We start from the raw sequence: 24,089 nt of genomic DNA, 5'->3' as shown, positions 1-24,089 counted from the left end.
CTGAGCAACATCCAGGCATTTGATCACACTGTCATGTTGTTTTGAGCGCTTATCACTGTCTAAAATGGTCTTGTTTTTGTCTGTTGTCCCATAAAGTGTAAGCTCTGGAGAGCAGGGACTTGCGCATTGCACTGGGCCTCACACTTAGTAGGTCCTCAACAAGCTCGTTACTTGAGTGGCAGAGTGGGGCCTTTAAAGCAGCTTTGGGAGCCTATGATTTTGGGGATAGCCGCGGTGCCTGCCCTCCTGGGAAGGAAGGGAGGAGGAAGGGGGACTGTCCACAGATGGCGTCAGGCTGCAAGACTTCTTGAATAATTCACCATCATAACAACCCCGCCTCGGGGAGGGCTGGGGTGCGGCCAGGACAACAAAAGAAGGGAGATTGGGATTCCCAACGGGGCAGTTTCTGGGCACCGGATGGTTGCTATCCTGAGGCTCCTGGAGGAGGAAGCTCAAGAATCTTGTTTGGCCTGGAGTCACTGAGGGAATTCAATGTCCTTTCCCCACCACACCCCCTTACTTTACAGTGGGGGGCCGGCTCGTGTAGGCCGAGGCGCATGCGCGCTTCGTGAATCCCGCTCCCTTTCCCGTAGACCCCCAAATACGCTTGCGCCCCATCTGGGTTGCCACTGGTCAGGGAGAGCCGCTTGTCCCTCGGAGGACCAATAGGCGTGCGGAAAGGGCCTGCGTCCCGCCTTCTGGCCATTAGAGGTACACCTTCCTGAGCTAAGCCCCGCCTCCCCAGGGCCCCGCCCCACGGACCCCGAGCGTCCGGCGGCGGCGGCGCTTGGTGGCGCGCATCCTCGCTGGGACGCGGACGCTGCGGAGCCCGCTCCTCCAGCCCCGCCCGCCCCGCTGTGCTGGCTGCGGTGGGGTTTTCCTTCACCCCCCGCGGTTGGGGCTGCTCCTTTACTTCGCCCACGGTAGGCGTCATGGGTGTGGCACCATTTGGATCTTAACTCTCCCTCCCGGCTCTTGCACTTCACTTTTTAATCATTGCTATTTGTAGGGTTGGTCGTACTTTCCTAATGAAGAAGAGAGGATAAATCTTCAGATTCTCCTCTCTCCACCCTGTGTTTTTTTAAACATTTAAAAAATATATATCTTTATTGATTTCAGAGAGGAAGGGAGAGGGAAAGAGAGAGAGAAACATCAGTGTTGAGAGAGAATCACTGATTGGCTGCCTCCTGCACGTCCCCTACTGGGGATCAAGCCCGCCACCTAGGCATGTGCCCTTGACCAGACTCCAACCTGGGACCCTTCAGGCTGACGCTCTATCTACTGAGCCAAACCAGCTAGGGCCCACCTTGTTTTTTGAGGGGTGGAGTGGGTATAAGGTCTGTGTAATTTATCTGTTAATCTGTTCTTCAGTCGTTCCACAAACATTTACTGAGCACCGGACTAGTGCCCGGCGCTATGCTACACATTAGGGTATGGCCATGGGCCTAGGAAGGGGGCGTGGACAGACCCATCCATGTCCTACTGGGCTTACCCACTGACGGATCAGCCGGCCAAGGAGTTAGCAGCCACTGGACACTCTAACTGACATTAAGCCACTGTACAGTTAATTGGGGTAAGGGCTACAAAGGAGATGTAAGGGCTATCAACTTGTGTTCCACGAGGGCTGTGTGTGGAGGGAGAGAATTTTTGGAGAAAACGACATCTCAGGTGAGTTCTGAAAGATGAATAGGCATTCACTAGGCTGCATGGAGGTGAAGGGTGATATATACTGAAGAAGAGCCTTTTCAAGGACTCTGAGGTACAATGGATGTAGAACGAGGGACAAGTCCATGGCAGGCTGTAATTGGCAGCTAGTCTCCCTGTCTTGGCATCCTCCCCCGCTACCATCGAATTTCTACACAGCAGCCAAAATGAAAATATAAATCTGATCCTATCACTTCCCTGCACTAAACTCTCCAGTGAATTTCCATCTTAGAACAAAATTCAGACTCCTTATTATGGCCACCAAGGCCTACAGAGTTTGGCTCCAAACTTTCCTTTCTAAACTCACTTCTTATAATTATCCCCATCACTGGCTCTATCCAGCACTCCCTACCCCTTTATTTTCCTTCATAGTTCTCATGACCATGTGAAATTATCTCTCTCTCTCTCTTTTTTTTTTTTTACCTATCAGCCACTAAGACAGGAACTTTATCATCTTATTTATTGTATCCCCAGGATTTAGAACAGTGCCTGGCATATAGTAGATGCCCAATTATTTCTTGTTGGATGTGTGAATTGGGGAGCACTTAGCAAGGGTGCCTAACCCAGTCAGGGGGTATCAGGAAAATGGTACTGATGGCAGGGATATGAAGGCTGAGGCCTTAATGATTAAAAAAGAAAAAGAATTATTCATTTTCTTCAAGAGAAGAGAAGAAAGTACTACGGCAGGGAGGACAATAGAGGCAATATGGAACGCAGCCTATCAGGGGAAATGGGGTTGGAGAGGTGAGAAAAGAGGGTGGGACAAAGATCCTGTAAGCCCTCTTAAAGGTAGTGTGGTGCCATTAAAGGATTTGAGGAGGGAGAGCGGTAACTTCGGAACTTATATTTTAGTTAGGCCATCCAGTTCTTAGAGAATGGGTTGGAGGAGAAAAGTGGTGGTTACAAGACGAAGAGAGAGATGTTTCTGTAGTCTAGGAGAGAAATAATGTGGAGAAAGGTACAAGGAGAGGATGTAAGGTTAAAATAAAATAAGTTTGTCAAGTAAAAAAAAAAAAAGAGCCCCAGGTCCTGGGGGAAGGGGTTCCCTGTCTGGGGAAAGAGCACGGGAAGAACAGGTTTGGCCGGGGGAGGTGACCTCATGATGGGCCTGTGAGGTGTCTGTGAGGCACCCAGAGGAAAGAGCTGAGGTCAGAGTCAGGTCACAGAGTCAACCCCAGGAGGAAGGTTGGGATTGGAGGTGGGTTTTTTGACACCAAAGGCAACTAGAAGGTACTCAAAGCCATGGGTGACTCTTTGGAAAGATGACGTGTAAGGAAAGGCCTAGGACAAAAGCCTGAGGAACACCCGCAGACAGAAAGGTGAAACCCGCCGAGGAGGAGCAGCCGTCAGAAAAGTGGGAGGACTTCCAACCAGCAAGATGTGGAGTCACGGGAACAAAGGAGATTACTTCCAGAAGGGAGGGGTCAAGGCAGGAGCTTTGGAGATGAGGAAACTTCAGCTGGAAAGAGTCAAGTAACCTCCCAAAACCGCAGATCCGGTGAGTAACGAGCAAGGATTTAAATCCTGTGTCGTCACTCGTGTCCATGCTAAAGCACCTGCTCAGGTGGCCTCTCCTTAAGGCAGGGGTGGGAACCTTTTTTCTGCCAAGAGCCATCTGGATGTTTATAACATCATTCGAGGGCCATACAAAATGATTAAATTAAAAGGTAGCCTGCTGTATTTGGCCAAACATTTCATTAACTCACCCCTCATGCCTTGGCAGGGATCAAATGATTTCACGGGCCTTATACAGCCTGTAGGCCTGATGTTCCCCACCCCGGCCTTAAGGGGACGAGAGAAACGGTGGCAGTTAGAGGAAGCAAGGTAGGAGGTGGAGGTCTTAGACAGATAACTCAGTCAACTACCTGGAGGGAAGAAATAAAGGCTGAATAACAATAGCAATAATACTTCCTGGCATCTATATCTATAACAGTTCACAAGATGTACCTTCACAGACATTATTCTTTTTTTAAAAAAAATTGATTTCAGCCCTGACCGGTTTGGCTCAGTGGCTAGAGCATTGGCCTGCGGACTGAAGGGTCCCAGGTTCGATTCCGGTCAAGGGCATGTACCTTGGTTGCAGGCACATCCCCAGTAGGGAGTGTGCAGGAGGCAGCTGATGGATGTTTCTATCTCATCGATGTTTCTAACGCTCTATCCCTCTCCCTTCCTCTCTGTAAAAAAAAAAATCAATAAAATATATATTTTTAAAAAATTGATTTCAGAGAGGAAGGGAAAGGGAGAGAGAGATAGAAACATAAAAGTTGAGAGAGAATCATTGATTGGCTGCCAAGTTGCAGCCCAGGCATGTGCCCTGACCGGGAATCAAACCTTTGACCTCCCGGTTCATAGGTTGATGCTCAACCGCTGAGCCACGCCGGCCGGGCCACGGATATTATTCTTGTCTGCAGGCCTCATTATAGTCCTACGTGGGAGGGTCAGAAAAGTAAGGATTGTGCCAGCAGGTTCCAGGTGTTCAGTATTGAAATCCATACTTCTATAGCCTCAACCAAGTCCCCCTGATTTGGTCTTACTTTAACTCTAATAATTATGTTCAGAGTTAGCCTCATTCTTCCTGAAGTTCAAACCACACTCTGAAACACTTGACAAGCAAGCAGGGCCTTGAATTAGCAGGGTGTGGGTGGTAACTTAACCTATTCCTTCATTCAGTCACAGTGAGCCCTGAGTCTGTGCTTACCTCTGAGTGAAGAGTTCTGAGGTTTCAGAGAATAGAAACCATGAGCCCGGCTGGTGTGGCTCAGGAGGTCACAGTTCAATTCTTGGTCAGGGCCCATGTCCTGGTTTCTGGCTTGATTCCCAGTAGCGGGTGTGCAGGAGGCTGCTGATCATTGATTCTCTCTCATCATTGATGTTTCTCTCTCTCCCTCTCCCTTTCTCTCTGAAATCGATAAAAATATATTTGGAAAAAAAAAATTTTTAAAAAAAGAAATAGAAACCATGCAATGTGCTCTGCAGGTTTATAACCGTAAGGAAGACTAAAAACACGCTTACTGAAATATCTGGGAGGCTGTAGGACGTGATGACTAAGCTGCTAGGGCTTCAGAGTAGGACAGATCTGAACTTAGGCTTGGCTCTGCCACTTACTCAGTTTCTCTAAGTCTCAGTCTTCTCATCTGTAACAGGGAGTTGTCAGGCTAATGCATGTAATAAGCACTAATGAAAGATTGTCTGTTATCTTGAGTAAAAATATAGAATGGCCCATGAGGTACAAGTACTTTCCATTTGCACTGGGCTTTTCAGTGAATGCTGTGGCTAGTAAGAGTTGGTTAATCAAACTAACTTTATAGTGGTCATTATTTAGTAGTATATACATGTATCAAATTATCACAGTATTATCACAAATAAACTTACACAATATTACATTTCAATTATATCTCAATAAAGTTAAAAGAGTTGTTGAATCAGATGAATTCAAGGATGAAGCCACACTCTCGTAAGGGACAGAAGGGGTCTATTCTCGCTGGAGAAAGAAGTCCTTTTTGGTGTCAGTAATAAGGAGGAGTGTCATATCTTCAGGTCAGAAACCAGAGCTGAAAGGACAGGTTCTAGGTTGATTGATAAGGTGTATTCATTCTTTCATCTGGTATTCCTTGAGCACCTACTCTCTGCTGTGTGTGGAATGAGAAAGTGTCTCTCTTTGACTTGACCGTGGATGTAACAGTGGGACTGGGAGGGGGCGACCTCCCTGGGGACTTGGACTGAGGCCTAAAGAGCAAGGAGCCTGTGACGTAATACTTGCCAGTCTCCAGGGCAGGAGTTTGCTCTCTGAGCCGAGCCGACAGCCCTGCAGAGGGCTAGCAGAAGTGGGACCAGAACTCTGCTGCTGAGTCAGCCGAACTATTTTTGTACTTCTGCTTTTGCTTCTCTTTCCCAGTTGTCCTCCCTTGGTGTTTAGCTACGTCTTTTCAAAGTGTGCAACGGGACCTAGGAATACATATGTGCCACCTAACACACCCCTAGTGGCCACTGCCGCGAGGCCTAGGTGTTGGAGGTGACTCCCTAGGGGAGTGGTTCTCAGTCGCCCCCTAGGGGACATTTTGGAAACTTGTGTCTTTAGTGGAGACCCTGGAGGCACTTGGAGGATTACATGGATGGAGGACCGGAAAGGTAGACACACTACATTCACAAAGAAGAGTTCTCTCATTCTACTTGACTTTGGAAATTTCCACTCAACAACATATGCAAATATAAAATAAAAAACAAATCAGCAGGACTTTCTTATATAATAACGTAGAAAATTGTAGAGAAGGAAGCTTAAATAAAATAATTTCAACTATGTAATGTTTTTAGTTGAAAAGAATTTCTGTGCAGTAGTACAGTTCCTGAAGAAGCAATGAACTAACTGCAAATATATAATAAAATTTTGATAGCTTAATTGAGGTATAATTTATATACTATAAAAGTCTCTCCTTTTAAGTGTACAGTTCAATCATTTTTAGTAAATTTACTGAGTTGTGCAACAGCTAATCTCTATTCCCACCACAGCTCCAGGCAACTACTAATCTATTTTCTGTCTCTATAGCTTCACCTATTCTAAAATTTCATATTAATAGAATCATACAATATGTGATCTTCTGTGTCTGGCTTCTTTCATTTAGCATAATATTTTTGAGGTTTACTCAAGTCCTAGCATGTATCAGTATGTTATCCCTGTTTGTTGCTGAATAGTATTCCATTGTATGGACATACCACACTGTGTTTATTCACCAGCTGATGAACATTTAGGTTGTTTCCAGGAATAATGCTGTTACATCCACAAGCAAGTCGTTGTGTGGACATCTTTTCATTTCTTTTATGTAGATACCTAGAAGTGGAATTGCTGTGTCATATGGTACCTCTGTTTAACATTTTGAGGAACTCCCCAGCTGTTTTTCATAGTGGCTGCACCATTTTACATTTCCACCAGCAACATCTGAGTGTTCCCATTTCTCCACATCCCTGTTCACACTTGTTAGTGTCCATTTTTTAATTATCGCCATCCTAGTGCATATGAAGTGGCATCTCTTAGTGGTTTTGGTTTGCATTTCCTTAATGACTAATGTTGTGGAGCGTCTTTTCATGTGCTTGTTGACATTTGTGTATTGTCTTTGAAAAAATGTCTATCAAATCACCTGCCCATTTTTAATTGGGTTATCTTTTTATATGGGGTTATAAGAGTTCTTTATATATTTTGGATACCAGGCCCTTATCAGAGGTATGATTTGCAAATATTTTCTCCCATTCTGGGGGTTGTCTTTTCACTTTTTTTGATGGCATCCTTTGAAGCACAAACACTTTTTGTTTTGATGAAGTCCAACTTATCTTCTTTTCTTATGTCACTTGTGTTTTGGAATCATATGTAAGAAACCATTGCTGGCCCTGGCTGGGTAGCTCAGATGGTTAGAGTGTCATTCCGATACCCCAGAGTTATGGGTTCGATCCACTGTCAGAGCACACACAAGAATCAACCAATGAGTGCATAAATAAGTGGAGTGACAATCAATGTTTCTCTCACTCTCTTCCTCTCTCTCTCTCTCTCAAATCAATAAATAAAAAAAATTTTAAAAAGAAAGCAGTATGGCCTATGCGATTCTGGACTTTCTCTACAATAAGATGAGACTTTTGTGGAATGTTGGGAGACAGTAAGATTATTTACATGTGGGAGGGACATGACTTATTGAGGGCCAGAGGGTGACTGTGGTAGATTGCCTTCTAGCTGGCCCGAAGTGATCCCCACCTCCTAAGTGTTCCCACGTTTGTTTAGTCCCCCCACCACATGTATGGGGCAGACCTGCATAATCAATAGAAATGATGATGTGGCTCCTGAGGCGAGGACATTGTGGTTTCTGCCTCTCTCTCTCTCTCTTAGATCAGTTACTCTGGAGGAGTCCAGTTGTCATGTTGCGAGGACACTCAAGCAGCCTTATGGGTAAGTCCACATGGGGAGGAGCTGAGGCCTCCTGCCACAGCCAGCCCCAGTTCTCCACCTGTGTTAGTTAGTGGCTCCACTTGGGAGCAGAGCCCCAGTCCATGTTCCTGGTGATGACTTCAGCCCTGGCCAACATCTTGGCTAAATTCTCACGAGAAATCTCAAATCTGCACTGTCCAGCTACATCTGAATTGCCACTCCTGAATTCCTGACCTACAAAAACTGTGTGAGATAATAAATGTTTATGATTGCTTTAAAAAATGAAAAAAGAAACTAGTGCCTATCCAAAGCCACAAAAATTTATTTCTATGCTTTCTTCCAGGAGTTTATAGTTTTAGCTCTCACACGTAGGTGTATGATCTATTTTGCTTTAATTTTTTATCATGGAGTAAGGTAAGATTCTAAGTTTATCTTTTTGCATGTGGATATCCAGTTGTCTCAGCATCATCTGTTAAAAACACTATTCTTTTCCTTATTAAATTTGCCAAGGCTTAGAATCAAGTATTAAGTTTGTGGAAATGTGGAATGCACTAAATCTTATTCACAAAGACTGACTTTTAAGCATTTCTATTTGTCATATATTTTTTATTCAATTTCTATTTATTGATTTTAGGCAGAGAGAGAAAAAGGGAGAGAGAGAGAGAGAAACATCGATTTGTTGTTCCATTTATTCATGCATTCATTGGTTGCTTCCTGTATGTGCCCTGACCAGGGATAATACCCTCAACCTTAGTGTATTGGGACGATGCTCTAAACCAGTGGTCGGCAAACTCATTAGTCAACAGAGCCAAATATCAACAGTACAACGATTGAAATTTCTTTTGAGAACCAAATTTTTTAAACTTAAACTTCTTCTAACGCCACTTCTTCAAAATAGACTCGCCCAGGCCATGGTATTTTGTGGAAGAGCCACACTCAAGGGGCCAAAGAGCCGCATGTGGCTCGCGAGCCGCATGTGGCTCGCAAGCCGCAGTTTGCCGACCACGGCTCTAAACCAACTGAAGTACTGGCCACGGTATTTGTCATATATTTTATGTTTTTGCAGCACACTGATAATTTCATATCATGAAAATGACTTACAGCAAAAATTACATATCAAAATTATTAATTCACGGACTAGTTTTGCTTCTATTAAGTTCTATTTTATTTAGATTAGTGCAAGATCTGACTATAGTATGTCTCCAAGGTAAAAGTGAAAGCATTTACTTATTGAAACATATTATAAAAAATAGTCCCATCTGGCTGGATGCTCAGTTGGTTGAGCATCATCCCATGCACCAGGAGTTCAACAGTTCAGTTCCTCATTAGGGTACATGCCCAGGTTTCGGGCTCGATCCCCAGTAAGGGGTGTGCAGGAGGCAGCTTATCTCTCAGATGTTTCTATCTCTTTCTCCCTCTCCCTTCCTCTCTCTGAAATAAAGAAAAACATATTTTTAAAAGTCCCAATATTTTTCCTTTATATTCCAATTAAGGCAATTATATTGATTCTTTTAAATTATGTGTGTAGGGTAGGTTAAGTCATATTATTGATATGTTGGTTTTTTTAGGTGTTTTTTTTATTGATTTTTTTACAGAGAGGAAGGGAGAGGGATTTAGTTAGAAACATCGATGAGAGAGAGACATCGACCAGCTGCCTCCTGCACACCCCACACCGGGGGATGTACCCGCAACCAATGTACATGCCCTTGAGAATCGAACCTGGGACCATCCAGTCCGCAGACCGACCTCTATCCACTGAGCCAAACCGGCTCCGGCGGTTGTTTTTTTTATTGATTTTTTTACAGAGAGCAAGGGAGAGGGATAGAGTTAGAAACATCGATGAGAGAGACACCGATTCAGCTGCCTCCTGCACACCCCCTACCGGGGATGTGCCCGCAACCAAGGTACATGCCCTTGACCGGAATCGAACCTGGGACCTTTCAGTCCACAGGCCGACGTTCTAGCCACTGAGCCAAACCGGTTAGGGCTTGATATGTTTATTTCAAGATAGAAAAGAGTATATTAGAAAATACTTATGAAAAGGGGGTGCTTGGGCTGTTGGGCTGAGATCTCCAGGAAGGGGAGAGTGGAGCTGAGACAGAGGCAGAGTTGCCCCTGCCCAGCTGAAATCAATCATTCCTGACCAACTTGGGAGTTCTGGATTTTGTTTCGTTATTGAAGTGGTATCCCTTGACTGATGCCTTTGGAGAACACGGAGCCAGTCAGAAGCCAATTTGGTCTTCATCTTGGACAGGTAGAATCCTCTGTAAAAATAAGGGACAGCCCTAGCTGGTTTGGCTCAGTGGATGGAGCGTTGGCCTGCAACCTGAAGGGTCCTGGGTTCGATTCTGGTCAAGGGCACATGCCCGGGTTGCGGGTTCGATCCCCAGTGGGGGGGTGTGCAGGAGGCGGCCAATCAATGATTCTCTCTCATCATTGGTGTTTCTATCTCTCCCTCTCCTTTCTCTCTGAAATCAATAAAAATGTATTTTAAAAAATAAAGGATGATTTTATTTATTTTTATTTTTTAAATATATTTTATTGATTTTTTACAGAGAGGAAGGGAGAGGGATAGAGAGTTGGAAACATCGATGAGAGAGAAACATCGATCAGCTGTCTCCTGCACACCCCCTACTGGGGATGTGCCCACAACCAAGGTATGTGCCCTTTACCAGAATCGAACCTGGGACCCTTCAGTTCGCAGGCCGATGCTCTATCCACTGAGCTAAACCGGTTAGGGCAAGGACGATTTTAAAACAATACAAAGCAAACACTGCAGACCAACAGCTTTCGAAAATGACCAGCACCTAGCATAGCATTTGGCATACCAGAGGCACTCTTGAAATGTGTGATGTGTGCCATAGGACTCTGGATATGAATCCAGTTTCTGTCACTGGGTAACTAAGGGATTTTGGGCAATTTAATGACCTTTTAGAGTTTTAGGTTTCTTACCTTTAAAATGGGAAAAATAATAATATCTGTCTTGCAAGAATGAAGTGAGTGAGGTAAAGGTCTAATGCACACAACGTACCAAAGAATAAGTACTCAGTAAACATTAGCCCTTATTGTAACCAATTTTATTTAGAAAATAAAATATAAAAGTCCAAGGGAAGCCCTGGCCAGTGTGGCTCAAGGCTTAGTGCATCAGCCTTTGCACCCGAAGGGTCTCAGGTTTGATTTCCAGTCAAGGGCAGGGACCTAGGTTGCAGGTTCAAATCCTGGCCCCGACTGGGGCACGTTTGGGAGGCAACCAACCAACCAGTGTGTCATGTCTTGTGTCTCTTGTTGCTCCCACATCGATTTCTCTCTCTCTCTCTCTCTCTCTCTCTCTCTCTCTCACACACACACACACACACACACAAAATCAATGAATAAAATTAAGAAAAAAAATAAGGTGGTATCAATTCTGGAAGATTTTAAAACTGAAGGCTAAAAAGAAGAAATAAAAGCCTCATAAACACTGTTACTACAGAGTGAAACGGGAGCAGACAGGGGCAAATATAGTATGTGTGACCAATATTTGTGGAATGAATGAACTAGAGGGAAGAAAGGTGCAGGTATCACCTGTCTTCTTCCCAAGAATGAGCCCTACACACATTTCCTGGAAAAACAGGAAGTCTGGATGGGGCAACTATTGACATCATGATGATGGTTCATTTTGGTTCAGCCATTTGGCAGGTACCCATTCTGAGTCAGTAAAGGAAGGAGTAAGACATTCCCTTACTGACCCCTCCAAGGACTTAACTTATTACAATACTTGGTGCCCAGCAGCGTACTGTACACATGCATTAGGTACTGAAACCTCACAACACTTTTATGAGGTAGGAGCTGTCACTCCCCTTTTATGGATGAGAAACAGAGGCTCATGTCATGTATTGAAGATCAAACAGCCAGTAAACGGTGGAGCCAAGTTTCACACCCAGCTGGTCTCACTGAAACTAGACTGAAGTGCTATAGGACCCAGGACAAGAAAAGACCCGTTTTGCCTGGTGTGTCTGGAAAGACTTCCCTGAGATCATTTTAAAAAGACACAGCAAACAAGCGCTTAGCGAGCATCTCCTGTGCGCGAGGCACAGGCTTATTCCACTGATTCCAGTGATGGCCCTGAGAGACGGTGCGGTGGCCTCCACTTCAGTTAGGAAAGAGGCTCGGAGGCTGGCGTCTGGCAGGTCATGATTGTGTGCGTATGACCTGACCTAAATCACTGAGGTCCAGGTGCGATGCGGTTGCAGCATCACAGACAACCCCCTTCTCATGTCCACTAAGGATATAGCTTGTACAGCACTTTCCAGTTTCTGGACTACGTTACACAACCTCCCTGTCCTGTGAGAAAGGAAAAGCCGATCATACAACCCGTACCTGCTGATGCAACCAGGCGCCGTGTGGAGGACTCCCTCCCTTCAGTCATGCCGTTCCTCTGCCCAGAGCCCACCCTCCCTGCTCCTCTCTGGTTAATGATCCCTGCCCTTCCTCCTCCGGGAAGCCTTCCAGGATAACTCCTCACCATGGAGTGTCCCTTGTTCCTGGTTTGTCTTCAGTGTAACTGTCTGTGTGAGTGTCTGGCTCCCTGCTTCCCAGCCTCTACGGGACAAAGGCTGCCTTCACCGTCTCTCCGTATCTTGGCCACACCGTCTTGCACAGTGGACCTCTTTCCTTAGTATCAACTTTATTGGTATCCCTTTAACATTTTTTCTCAAGAAAAGCAATGTGACTACTATGGTTCCCATCCTCTGGGATTCTGGAGCCTCTGCCCAATCCTCGCAGACCTTTGGTTTAGATTCTTCCCTAAGCTGTCATCCACACATGCCTTCTAGAACGTCAAGGGGTGTGTCATCACCAACAACCTGGAGGAAACCGGCCGCCCTTCACAAGTATGGTTGAAGTTGCCTCACTTCCGGTGTCATGTGACTCTCCCCGTAGTCATCACATGACCCATCCACTCCATGATGCCGGAATTAATCCCCAAGGCTAAGCCCGGGTCTGTAACCAAGTACCTGCAGCTCCACTTTTATCTAGTGGACTTCCTGTCCCCTCCGAGGCCGTGAAGCCCGCAGTCTTCTCACCCGGCGATGGAGCGTGCCAGTCCTTCCCGAGAGGTGAGTGGGCCAGGGCTCCCAATTGATCTTGTCTGCTTCTGGAATCCTGGCTGTCAGGTTCAGGAATTCAATGAATGACAGACTCTCCTCGAACTCAGGCCATCATGGCATCTCCATGGAGGGACAGGACGAGGGAGAGATGGGTGGAAAGAGGGGAGGAGGAGGGTCCTGGTCGGGGCGGGCAGAGACTCACTAGCAGAGGGCTTGGAGGGAGGGCTGGCACCAGCAGAGGGCCCATTCCATCCCTCTCAGAGGTGGGAGACTAGTCTGAGGGTGCCCATGGGGAGCTGAGCACTGCCCAGGAGAGTAGTTGAGGGGTGAAGAGGGGCTTGCCTTCCAGCCACTCCTCATTCTGTTCTCAGGAATGTCCCAAGGCCCTGGGCAGGGTAGGCATCATGGCTGCCGGACTCACGGGATTGCTTCTACTTCAGGCAGTTTCTTGGGCATCAGGTGAGTAAATCAAGGAGGAGGGAGGTAGCCCCGACACTCTCTTCTTTGGTAATTTTCTGGCAAACTGGTGGTGGACTTCAGTAGATGCTCAACAAATACTTTTGGGTGGAGGTACAGCAAGGGGATTTTAATCCTCACCCAAGGATTATTTTTTCCATTGATTTTTATTTTTTTAATTTAATTTAAATTTTTTTAAGAGAGTGGAAGGGAGAGAGAGGGAGGGAGGAAGAGAAACATCCGTGTGAAACACATCGATGGGTTGCCTTCCTCTCGCATCCCAACTTGGTCAGGGATCGAACCCGTAACCCAGGTGTGTGCCCTTGACCAGGAGTAGAACCTGAGACCCTTCCATGCAGGGGCCGATGCTCTAACTGTTGAGCCATGCCGGCCAGGGTGCGAGAGGATTTTAGGAACCCGTGTTCAGTCTCTCCGGAACAGTGTGGCTTCTCCCAGCTTCATCCTTCAGCCCTTGCCTCTCTCTCCCTCCCAGGTGCCCGCCCCTGCAACCCCAAAAACTTTGGCTACAGCTCGGTGGTCTGTGTCTGCAATGCCACGTACTGTGACTCTCTGGATCCCCTGACCCTGCCTGCCCCTGGCACCTTCACCCGCTGTGAGAGCACACGCAGCGGGCGCCGAATGGAGCTGAGTCTGGGGACCATCCAGGCCAACCAGACAGGCACAGGTAACCCCTACGCCAGGCTGGGGGTCCTCCTGGGGTTTCTCCCTGTGCACTGACACCCTTGATTCCCTGCATGTGTTCTCAGGGCTGTTACTGACCCTGCAGCCGGAGCAGAAGTTCCAGAAAATAAAGGGATTTGGAGGGGCCATGACGGATGCTGCTGCTCTCAATATCCTTGCCCTGTCACCCCCTGCCCGGAATTTGCTACTCAAATCATACTTCTCTGAAGAAGGTGAGGAGGAGGGGGGCAAGATGACAGTGCAACTGACCTTGACATTTCCTTTGACCCTGACTTCCATCCATATTTGGGCCTTCTCTTAATGCCCCAATAAACAAGGTTGTCCTACCCGTCTTCCCCCGCGAGCTTGGGGATTCTCAGGCTCCACAGGCCCTCCCCCAGGAGCCCAGACCTGCTTTAGGACTGGCAAGTGATGGGCCAGGCCCTGCATTCTCCTGTTGACTCAGACCCCCAGATCTTGGTCTTTTACTGCAGGAATCGAATACAACATCATTCGGGTACCCATGGCCAGTTGTGACTTCTCCATCCGCATCTATACCTATGCCGACACCCCTGATGACTTCCAGTTGCACAACTTCAGCCTCCCAGAGGAAGATGTCAAGCTCAAGGTGGGCACTCTGGCTTCCTCAGGCCCTGGTAGCACTGATGCCCGGGATCTGAAAAGCTTCAGGCTAAGAAGTATAGAGACAGAAAACCTGGCCCCTATTCTCTCTGTTTGGTCCTGGGGGTGGGAGGGCGGGGGCTAATGGCCAGGCCTGATGCACTGGTTGGGCCAGTCTGTTCTAACGCTGGTTGTCTCTCTCCTCACTACCTTTGTTCCTAGATACCCCTGATCCACCAAGCCCTAGAGATGTCCCAGCGCCCTGTCTCGCTCTTCGCCAGTCCTTGGACATCACCCACTTGGCTCAAGACCAACGGGGCAGTGAATGGGAGGGGGTCACTCAAGGGTCAGCCGGGGGACCTCTACCACCAGACTTGGGCCAGATACTTTGTCAAGTAAGGGAGCAGCCTGGGCTATGTCCCAGCCTGGTTTCACCTACATATGACTCTCTTCACCTCACCTTCCTGTCTTCTGGGCCTTTCTGACTTGGGCCCCCCGTTTTCCCCACCTCATCAGCCTCCTGGTCCTCAGGCTCTTGGTCACAGTCACACATACCCTTCCTCTGCCAGGTTCCTGGATGCCTATGCGGAGCACAAGTTACAGTTCTGGGCAGTGACAGCGGAAAACGAGCCTTCTGCAGGGCTCTTCAGCGGGTACCCCTTCCAGTGCCTGGGCTTCACCCCTGAACACCAGCGAGACTTCATTGCCCGTGACCTGGGCCCCACCCTGGCCAACAGTACTCACCGAGGTGTCCGCCTGCTCATGCTGGATGACCAGCGCTTGCTGTTGCCCCACTGGGCCCAGGTGGTAAGGCTCAGGACCTCCATTGGGTACCCCAGGGACCCTCAAATCCAGGATCTAAGTGACTAGCTCTCAAATAGAGTGCCTTCCCTGCCCCAACTCTTTTTTTTTTTTAAATATATTTTATTGATTTCTTACGGAGAGGAAGAGAGAGGGATAGAAAGCCAGAAACATCGATGAGAGAGAAACATCGACCAGCCGCCTCCTGCACACCCCACACCGGGGATGTGCCCGCAACCAAGGTACTTGACCCTGACCGGAATCGAACCCGGGACCCTTCAGTCCACAGGCCGACGCTCTATCCACTGAGCCAAACCGGTTTCAGCCCAACTCTTTTTTTTTAAAGATATTTTTACTGATTCCAGAGAGGAAGAGACAGATAGAAACATCAATGGTGAGAGAGAATCACTGCTTGGCTGCCTCCTGCACGCCCCACACTGGGGATTGAGTCCGCAACCCGGGCATGTGCCCTGACCGGGAATAGAACCGTGACCTCCTGGTTCATAGGTTGACGCTTAACCACTGAGCCATGCTAGCCGGGCCTGTCCCAACTTTTGATTCTTAGAGCACCCTGGGCTGGAGCCAGGTGCCCAGGTGGTATACCCCTGGAGTGCTGGGGTGGTAGTGCCCCCCTTTGGGTCCCCAGGACCCCATGGTTGTTACTGCAACCCCCTCTAGTGTGTTCATCCCACGGCCCATTTCTCTGGTCCCTAGTGTCTCCCAGAACCCTCCGAACAGGCAGGGCCAGGTTCATGGCTCCCTTTCCCCAGCATTCCTCCCCTTCCCTGTCCAGGTGCTGGCAGACCCAGAGGCAGCTAAGTATGTTCACGGCATCGCTGTTCATTGGTACCTGGACTTTCTGGCTCCAGCAAAAGCCACCCTGGGGGAGACACACCGCCTGTTCCCTGACACCATGCTCTTTGCCTCGGAGGCCTGTGTGGGCTCCAAGTTCTGGGAGCAGAGTGTGCGGCTGGGCTCCTGGGATCGCGGGATGCAGTACAGCCACAGCATCATCACGGTGAGCCGCCGACTCCCTTTTCACACAGCAGCCCCCCGGCCCCTTCCTCCTCTCACCGAGGCTGATGATCGGCCCTCCGCTCCAGCTTTTCCCCAGCTGGCTTGCTCTTGGGGGCACATTTTGGGATATCATGATCCCCTTCAGATCTGTACATCCCATCACCCTTCTTCCAAATGCTTGGGCCTTGAGCAGTTAGAGCTTCTCTTGTGAAGTCATCCTCAGGCTCTCTCCTTAGATGTCAAGGCCATAGAGCTCACCTCCCACAGGGCTGAGGCACAGAGCCCACCTACCGCACTAACTACATCATCTGGGGACCGTGTCGAGCCTTTGTCTCCGCCCTGTTCCTGCCCTAGAACCTCCTCTACCATGTGGTTGGCTGGACTGACTGGAACCTCGCCCTGAACCCTGAAGGGGGACCCAATTGGGTGCGCAACTTTGTGGACAGTCCCATCATCGTGGACATCGCCAAGGACACGTTTTACAAACAGCCCATGTTCTACCACCTTGGCCACTTCAGGTGAGTGGCGGGCAGGCACCCCCACTCCACACCAGGCCTCGTATTTCCTGTCCTGGCTTACATCACCCCACATGAGGAGCAGGAAGGTGTTTAGGGTGGGAACCTGGGGAGAGGCACACCTGTCCCTCTTGCACCATCTGGGCAGGAAGTGACTTGCCAGCATCAGACACAGGCACCCCAGCTGCCGATGCTGGAGCTGGGAGGCAGGAAGGAGGGCATGCCAGCAGCATGGCTCAAGACCCGGAGAATTGGGGCAGAGCCTTAGCAAGGGATGTGGGGGGTGAATCCTTGGGTTACGAGTTGCTGGGAGCTACCCTCAGGGCCAGAGGGGCTGGGCGGGGGTCCCTGACGCTGCCTGTTCCCACTTCAGCAAGTTCATTCCTGAGGGCTCGCAGAGAGTGGGGCTGGTGGCTAGTGAGAAGACCGACTTGGAAACAGTGGCACTGACGCGTCCCGACGGCTCTGCAGTGGTGGTGGTGCTAAACCGGTGAGAGCGGCAGCGGGGCCCGGCACGGGGCTGAGGGCAGACGGGGGTTTGGCAGGATCAGACCTCAGCTCTCCTCCTCCCTCCGCAGCTCCTCTAAGGATGTGCCTCTCACCATCAAGGACCCTGCTCTGGGCTTCCTGGAGACCGTCTCACCGGCCTACTCCATTCACACCTACTTGTGGCGTCGCCAGTGATGAGCAGATACCCAAGCAGAGGCTTGGGCTCCACATGGGCATTAAAGGGACCGAGTCAGCTCACATGCTGTCTGTGGCTAACAGGGTACAGCAAGGGCCTGGGTGAGTGTAAGTGACGTAAGCCCAGGAGCAGTGGTTTGGGTAACTCACTCTCCCCTCGAGCTGGTGCCAGGGGCTGGAGGCTCCTCAGGAAAGGATTGGGAAGCCCCAGTGCTCCCCCCACAAGCTCGTGTGAGTGTGTTCTCTGTGCTGGTTGCCGGTGGAAACTGGGCCCAGGCCCAGGGTGAGCTCACTGTCTGTACAAACACAAGATGGGGGGAGGGAGGGCAAGAAAAGGAAGCGACTAGGAAGGCTGGGCCCAGAACTGAGGACTGTCTGTCTTTCCTGGAGCTGCAGAACTGGGTCCTTGCGGGAGCAATGTCAGCATCAGGGCCAAGCACCAGTGAAGGCAAGGACCCAGACGGCCCTTACAGGACAGAATGTCCGATCCCAGTAAGTGTGAGCAGGTTTATTTTCAGGGGACACCCCATTTCTGGCTGTACCGACAACGGGGAGACACAGGGACCTCTGGAATGCATGAGAGTAGAAAAATCAGTCCTGGGAGCATGAGAACAAATCACTCCTCCTCATCTTCCTCAGCCATGCCCAGGGCCCCAGTGCCCGGGGTCCGGGCAGGTGTTGCCCGCTGGATAGAGACAATGCCACTGAGCAAGGCATAGCCCACCATGGCTGCCAGCCCCGCCAACACGGACAGGATCTGGGTCCGGCGCCGGTACGGCTCCTCCTCCGTCTCTGGGCCCACTGGTGTCTGGCGCGGAGGTGGCACCTCAGCTGAGGGATAAGGAAGGAAGGTGGGCAGGGAGGCTCGTTCCTGGATCCCTGCCCACTCTCCCCAGGGCCAGCAACCACCCCGCATCCATCTGCCCCTTACCTCCATCCCAGGGGAAGTAGAGGCTGAGGATGTGGGTGCAGTAGGCACAGAGGTTATGCAGGCCCCGAAGGTGGGCCTGCAGTTTCCCACTGGGCAGCTTTACCTGCAGCAGCAGGGCCAGGTAGCTAAAGACAAAGGCGTCCAGGGAGGCAGGGCTGGAGCAGAGAGAGGGGGGTGTGAGGGAGGAGGACGGCTTTGGCAGAGGGGGTAGAGATGGAGTCAGAGGAAGAGTTTGCCCTGGGAGGTGGCTCTGGACAGCAGGGACCACTAGGGCAGGAGAGGACGCACCTTTCTGGGTCTCGTGTGGCGACGGCCCCTAGGTGGCGCCAGCCTGGCCCCGAATGGGACTCTAGCCCAGGGCTGCATAAAGGGCACATTGAGTGCCCCACAGCCCTGCAGGCTCCGCCTGTGCCTGGCGGCCCTCCCACCCTCCTGTACCACTGAGGCAACTCCAAGCCCCACTGTCACCAGACCCAGTGTCTGTCCCGAGGACCTTTCGTCCAAAGCTGAGCCCACCCAAGCCCCTGCAGCGACATCAAAACCCGCATCTTCTTCCAAGCCACCTCTTACTCCCCCGGAGTCAGACTCACGCATCTCCAAAGAAGAATTTCTGAGAGCCCAGGCGCTGAGAGAGGAGGGTCAGGCATTCCCGAGCCTCTTGGTACAGCTGCAGGGAGGACACAGGGAGGCTTGAGGCTGCGGGCACTGCTCCACCTCCCCTCCTAGGCAGTCCCACGCCTGGCCATTACCCTGGGGGCTTCTCTCACACAACAGCACCCTCTCCCAGAGGTACCTCCTTCTCCAGTTCTTCCTCGTTCTCAGGCCTATGCTCCCCACACAGCAGCTGGAGCCGCTCTATGTGCTGCCGCTGCATGCGGCCAGGCAGGAAGAAGTTGAGGGGAAAGGGCATAGCCTCCGCATACCACTTCCGAGTCACCTCCACATAGTTCTTGGCGTCTATCCAAAAAGTATGGATCTGGATGGGTACATAGGAAGGACGAGGTGGGTCTGAGCCAGTGCACCTGCCTGACTCAGGGTGGGCTCCGATCCCCATGCTGCTCCAAGGCTGGAGGGGTGGGGTTGAGGGGTTTGGGTGTGTGTCCCTGGCCCCTCCCCCGCTGGCCATACACCCTGGGAGGTCTGGGCACACTCACCAGCACGGGGAGCAGCTTCTCCTCCAGCAGAGACATGAAGGCTAAGGTGTCTGCCCCTTGCCGGGCAGACAGATCATAATCAGCGTTGTACTTCTGTGGAGGAAAGGCCTACCATGAGTTGGTGCTGGGGGACTGCAGGGCGCTTCTCAGGAGCATCCTGTCTGGTACCACCCTCACTGGCCTCTGAGGGTAGCCGAGGGAGAGCAAGGAGTTTTTCCTGCTGAGGCCCCGTGGCCTGGGCCCAGCCAGGAGCCTGTTACTGTTGGCGGACAGCCTGGGCCTTGGAGCCCGCTGGCCGTCAAGATCTCGTGCCCATTGGGGAAGGAAAGAAGGCCCAGCCGCAAACCAGGAGCAGCTCCCAGCGTTTCCACGGAAAGGTGGCAACATGCCTGCTGACAGCAACTCTCTAACAGTAACTTCTCCAGTCCAGGCACCGCAAAGCTAACAGAGTGAGCTCAGAGGCAGGCTGGGCCTCCATCCATGCCTCAGGAACTAGGGAACGCCATCCTCATGCTCCTGGGCCCATGGGCCCAGGGCCCCCTGGCTGCTTCTCTCAATGCCCAGCTCTTGGCTATTTCCTCTATTTCATTCCATGGCCCAGGCGCCGCCACCACCACACACACATTCCAACCGTACCCCCAGGTCTCAGGCTGCCTCATCTTCCTAGGCTCCAGTGTCTGTTGCTTAGCAACCCCCTCCACATTTTGAGTAAACTCTGTCCCCGAATAACCTTTTGAGCATGATCCTTCAATCTCTCTGAGCCTCACTTTCTTCCCTGTGGAATGGGGGTACTGATCTCTTTCTCTCAATGTGGCTATTATGAGAAAACTCTGAGAGCTGGAAAAGGTGTGCTCACACATAAGGCAACATGGCTGTGGCCCAGTCCCTGCCAGGAACTTTGGCTTTTATCTGGATCTCCTCTCTACATGCTTCTCAAGCCTCCACTAATTCCCCAGCTCCTTAGTATTTGGGAAAGTAGAAATGGAGAAGAGGGTCCCACTTCTGTATTCCTCCCCCCACCGCCTTTTTTAAATATATTTTTATTGATTTCAGAGAGGAAGGGAGAGGGGGAGAGAGAGAAACATCAATGATGAGAGAATCACTGATCGGCTGCCTCCTGCATGCCCACCACTGGGGAATGAGCCCACAACCCGGGAAAGAGCCCACAACCCGGGCATGTGCCCTTGACTGGAATTGAACCTGGGACCTTTCAGTCCATAGGCCGACGCTCTATCCACTGAGCCAAACGGGCTAGGGCGTGTGCTCCCTTTTTTAATCAGACCATGACAACTAAAAGAACCCTTGGAAAGCATCCTGGCTTTGCCCCCTGGTTTTACAAATAAGGAGCTTAGCATGGAACAGACTGTCGAGTCTCAGAGGGAAGGCGGAGGTGGGTGGGAAGAGATTAACCAAAGAACATGTATGTATATGTGCATAACCCATGGACACAGACAATAGGGTGGTGGAGGCCTGGGGCAGGGCAGGCTATAGGGGGTCAATGGGAGAAAAAGGGGACATATGTAATCCTTTCAACAATAAAGATAAAAAAACAAATAAGGAGCTTAGGGCCCTGACACATTAAGCGACTTGCCACAGGTCCCTTGGTCCAGGAGAGCGTGAGGAACATAGCTTGGGCCTCCCCATTCTTGTAATACTCTTCCAGCTTCCCGCCCTGGCTCTAACCCTTGTCCATCCTGAGTCCCATATCCCGCCTGACCTACTCCCTGAAAAACGGCGATGGCCCTTGGAAGTCCCTCTCTGGTCTCACTTTCGAGGGTCTCACCTGAGCCAGCTGCTCTCTTCCAGTCTCCTTTCCCGTCCTTGTGTCATCAGCCTGTTCATCTCTCTCTCCGCCCAGCAGGCAGAGGGCACTGTGCCTCCAGATGCCCCCAAAGTGCCCCAGCGTAATCTCTGGCCTACTTACTGCCTCATACCAACACTGTGTCCCCCCCTCCCCGCCCCGACCCCCAATCACACTGTTCCTTGAAGCTCTGGGTCCCCTGCATCTAGCCTGGCATATACCTGGGGCTCAATAAATGCGTGTTGCACTGAATTGACTGAACGTTTCTCACTAGCAGTTCCCCTCGCCCAGCCGCCTACCTCTTTTCGAAGGTGGGTGATGATCTTGTGTGGTGCTGAGATGACCTCTCCGTGACTGGTCCGAAGGGCAGGCAGAGTTCCTGACAGTGAGAAAGAAGTACGCCCACCAGACCTTTAGCTGCCCATCCATCCGTATTTGGACCACATTCCTGTCTGTCTCCTGCTTCTCCCCTTGGACACACCCTTCCTCACCAACCCTCCCCCCCCCCCCCCCTCTCCGCCCAGGGACACTGGGTACCTGAAGGGCTCCGCCAGGGGTTGGTGATCTTGTGCACCTTGAGTGGGGCACCAGTAAATCTGGCATAGGTCTGCAGGGAAGGAAGCAGAAGGCAGAGAGGCCAGGGACATGGCCCCCACAGGGGAATCAAGAAGAGAAAACATGTATTGAATACCTTTTATGCTATGATCTATGTTTAGTACTTCACACACACATGCACACACACACACACACACACACACACACACACAGGAGGACATTACTTCACAATGGGCAACGGGGCTCAGAGATGATGGATATATCATATCCATGATTACCAGTCAGCTAGGAAAATCCTTTCATCTCCTCTCCTACAATCTACCCGGGGAACATGTATCCTCAGAAGTGTGTTCTAACTAGTATATCCCTTTTCTTGGAAAAACTGACCATGCACTTTTTTGTTGTTAATTCTCATCCAAGGATATTTCCCCCCATTAATTTTTAGAGAGAGTGGAAGGGAGGGGGAGAGAGAGAGAAACATCGATGGGAGCGAGACATCGACTGGTTGCCTCCCCAACTGAACCCGAGACCCTTCAGTCCGCAGGTCCACGCTCTAACTACTGAGCCAAACCGGCTAGGGCCGACCATGCCCCTTTTAGGCAACCTCTGTGGCCTGTTCTTACTTATACCTTAGCACCTGAACATTTTATTACACTTATTTGCTGACATGTCTGCCTTTCTACAAACAACCCCAAGGCGGGGGACCAAGTCTTATTTATTTTGCATGCCAATGTTTGGTACTCGGAAGAGGCCTCATACATGCTTATTAAATGAAGGAGTGAATGAGTGAAATGAACTAGTCTGACTCCAAAGCTCTTTCTACAGAGCCTGGCTGTGGGCCTTTTCGTTCAATAAACAATAAGCGCAATCAGTGCTGTTTGGTGAGGAGGGGGAGGAGGAGGAGGAGGAAAGGGAGGAAGAGGAGAGGCTGAGAAGGTAGGAATGCCGAGCCTGAGAACCCGGAGACTGCTCAGCTTCAGTCAGGATGGCTATGAAGAAACCGCCCAGAGGGAAGTGATCGCCCCAAGGTCACACAGCCGGCAGGTGGATGAGCGAGGACTAAAACCCATTTCCTGAGCCCTCGGCCAGGCCTCTCTTTATGGCTACACAAAACCCAGGCTGCTCAGGCACAGGGCACTGAGCCCATACCGGACCGGCACGCCCTTCGATTGCCTCAGTTTCTCCCACTTCGCTCGTGATGAGGAGCCCTGGCAAAATTCGGGTGATCGGCTAGTTAGGGCCCCCTCCCTAGTCCTCCAGGGCGCCAGCACCACCCCTCACCAGTACCGCCAGGCTGTCCAGGTCCACTGAAGGCAGCCCCCAGCCCCCCGACCAGCAGAACAGCTCCATGGGCGCCGCCATCTTGCCCGCCCTCTGTCCCGGAAGCACCTCCCCCCGCGCTTCGGCCCGCCCCCCGCCGCCGCCGCCGCCGCCGCTCGGGTCGCTGGAGGCCGAGGGCTGAGGGAGGCTCCGCGGGAGGTGCGGCTTCCCGTGGCCCGGGCGGCGGGGGCGGAGCTGAGGGCCTCTGGGGAAGGCGGCTCCCAAAGTTGGGGGAAGGGCTCCCGACCTGGCGCCCCTCGGAGAGTCGGGAAGCCTCGGCGGAGGGGATCCCCGAGCCCCCGAAGGAGTGGCAGGCCCGGGAGAAAGGGGTCTCGAGCGCCTGGGCCGGCCCTGGGGGGGGGAATCTCGCAGATCTCCACGTGACCTGGACGGCTCTAGGGCCCCTCAGGCCTCGGCCCTGAGCCGGGGCTGCGGGGGGGATCCCCCGAGGCGCATGTTTTCCACTGCGCGTTATGCTTGGAGCCGGCCCCGCGCCGCCTGTCGCCATGGAAACAAAACAGGGGCGGTGGCGGCCGCCGGAACGAGGCCGAGCTAGGGCCTGGGTGGGGGAGGGGAGGTGGGGCTCGCGGGCTGTTGCCTTGGTGACAGAACTGTGGCGCCCCTTCGCTTCATCCGGGTCATGGCCTGTCAGCCAGGACCCTCGGTGTTCCCAGTCTGGCCCCTCTTTCCCTGGTCTACGCTGTCTCTGAGCTCCCTTCCCTCTTTCCTGATTTCCTCACTCCGACCTCACTGACCGCTGTTTTTAGATTTCCCCTCCAGTTCCTGCTGGAAGCTCCCAGGTTTTCCCAGGAATGAGGGAACAGGGAGGAACAGGCACGTGTCAGGGGACCGTC

General features: G+C 51.1%; 2 protein-coding genes across 5 annotated transcripts; one reads left to right on the top strand and one right to left on the bottom strand.

The window, feature by feature from the left end:
* Positions 1–765: 765 nt before the first annotated feature.
* GBA1 (glucosylceramidase beta 1) lies at positions 766–17,978 on the top strand. Of its 3 annotated transcripts, none has more exons than XM_054712286.1 (13): positions 766–923; positions 7,574–7,633; positions 12,533–12,708; positions 13,071–13,158; positions 13,649–13,840; positions 13,923–14,069; positions 14,331–14,464; positions 14,680–14,852; positions 15,027–15,264; positions 16,052–16,276; positions 16,630–16,793; positions 17,164–17,280; positions 17,369–17,978. In XM_054712286.1, the coding sequence occupies exons 3-13, from the start codon at positions 12,682–12,684 to the stop codon at positions 17,472–17,474; spliced, it is 1,611 nt and encodes a 536-aa protein (XP_054568261.1). In that variant the 5' UTR covers positions 766–923; positions 7,574–7,633; positions 12,533–12,681; the 3' UTR covers positions 17,475–17,978. The 3 variants fall into 3 exon arrangements, with proteins under 3 accessions (XP_054568261.1, XP_054568260.1, XP_008153927.2); XM_054712285.1 differs by having other exon boundaries at positions 12,427–12,708; XM_008155705.3 differs by lacking the exon at positions 7,574–7,633 and having other exon boundaries at positions 12,427–12,708.
* Positions 17,968–23,758, bottom strand: MTX1 (metaxin 1). 2 transcript variants are annotated; one of them, XM_054712287.1, is made up of 8 exons: positions 23,483–23,758; positions 21,898–21,967; positions 21,660–21,739; positions 19,560–19,652; positions 19,199–19,381; positions 18,996–19,072; positions 18,406–18,560; positions 17,968–18,305 (listed from the first exon to the last, which is right to left on the bottom strand). In XM_054712287.1, the coding sequence occupies exons 1-8, from the start codon at positions 23,741–23,743 to the stop codon at positions 18,091–18,093; spliced, it is 1,134 nt and encodes a 377-aa protein (XP_054568262.1). In that variant the 5' UTR covers positions 23,744–23,758; the 3' UTR covers positions 17,968–18,090. The 2 variants fall into 2 exon arrangements, with proteins under 2 accessions (XP_054568262.1, XP_027987246.1); XM_028131445.2 differs by lacking the exon at positions 23,483–23,758 and adding an exon at positions 23,203–23,304.
* Positions 23,759–24,089: the final 331 nt, after the last annotated feature.

The sequence above is a fragment of the Eptesicus fuscus genome, chromosome 22 (assembly GCF_027574615.1).
Source record: "Eptesicus fuscus isolate TK198812 chromosome 22, DD_ASM_mEF_20220401, whole genome shotgun sequence".
NCBI lineage: Eukaryota > Metazoa > Chordata > Mammalia > Chiroptera > Vespertilionidae > Eptesicus > Eptesicus fuscus.
Note: the sequence above shows the minus strand (reverse complement) of the source record. Positions and strands in the feature narration are given on the sequence as shown.

Bases quoted from the DNA above. Each gene is read 5' to 3' on its own strand.
- GBA1 (XM_008155705.3), top strand. From the start codon at position 12,682: ATGGAGCGTGCCAGTCCTTCCCGAGAG. The intron at 15,265-16,051 runs GTAAGGCTCAGG...TTCCCTGTCCAG, and splicing joins TGCCCCACTGGGCCCAGGTG to GTGCTGGCAGACCCAGAGGC. The intron at 17,281-17,368 runs GTGAGAGCGGCA...CTCCCTCCGCAG, and splicing joins GTGGTGGTGGTGCTAAACCG to CTCCTCTAAGGATGTGCCTC.
- MTX1 (XM_054712287.1), bottom strand. From the start codon at position 23,743: ATGGCGACAGGCGGCGCGGGGCCGGCTCCAAGCATAACGCGCAGTGGA. The intron at 21,968-23,482 runs GTCGGGAGCCCT...CCTTCCCTGCAG, and splicing joins GACTCTCCGAGGGGCGCCAG to ACCTATGCCAGATTTACTGG. The intron at 19,653-21,659 runs GTAGGCGGCTGG...TTTCCTCCACAG, and splicing joins TCACCCACCTTCGAAAAGAG to AAGTACAACGCTGATTATGA.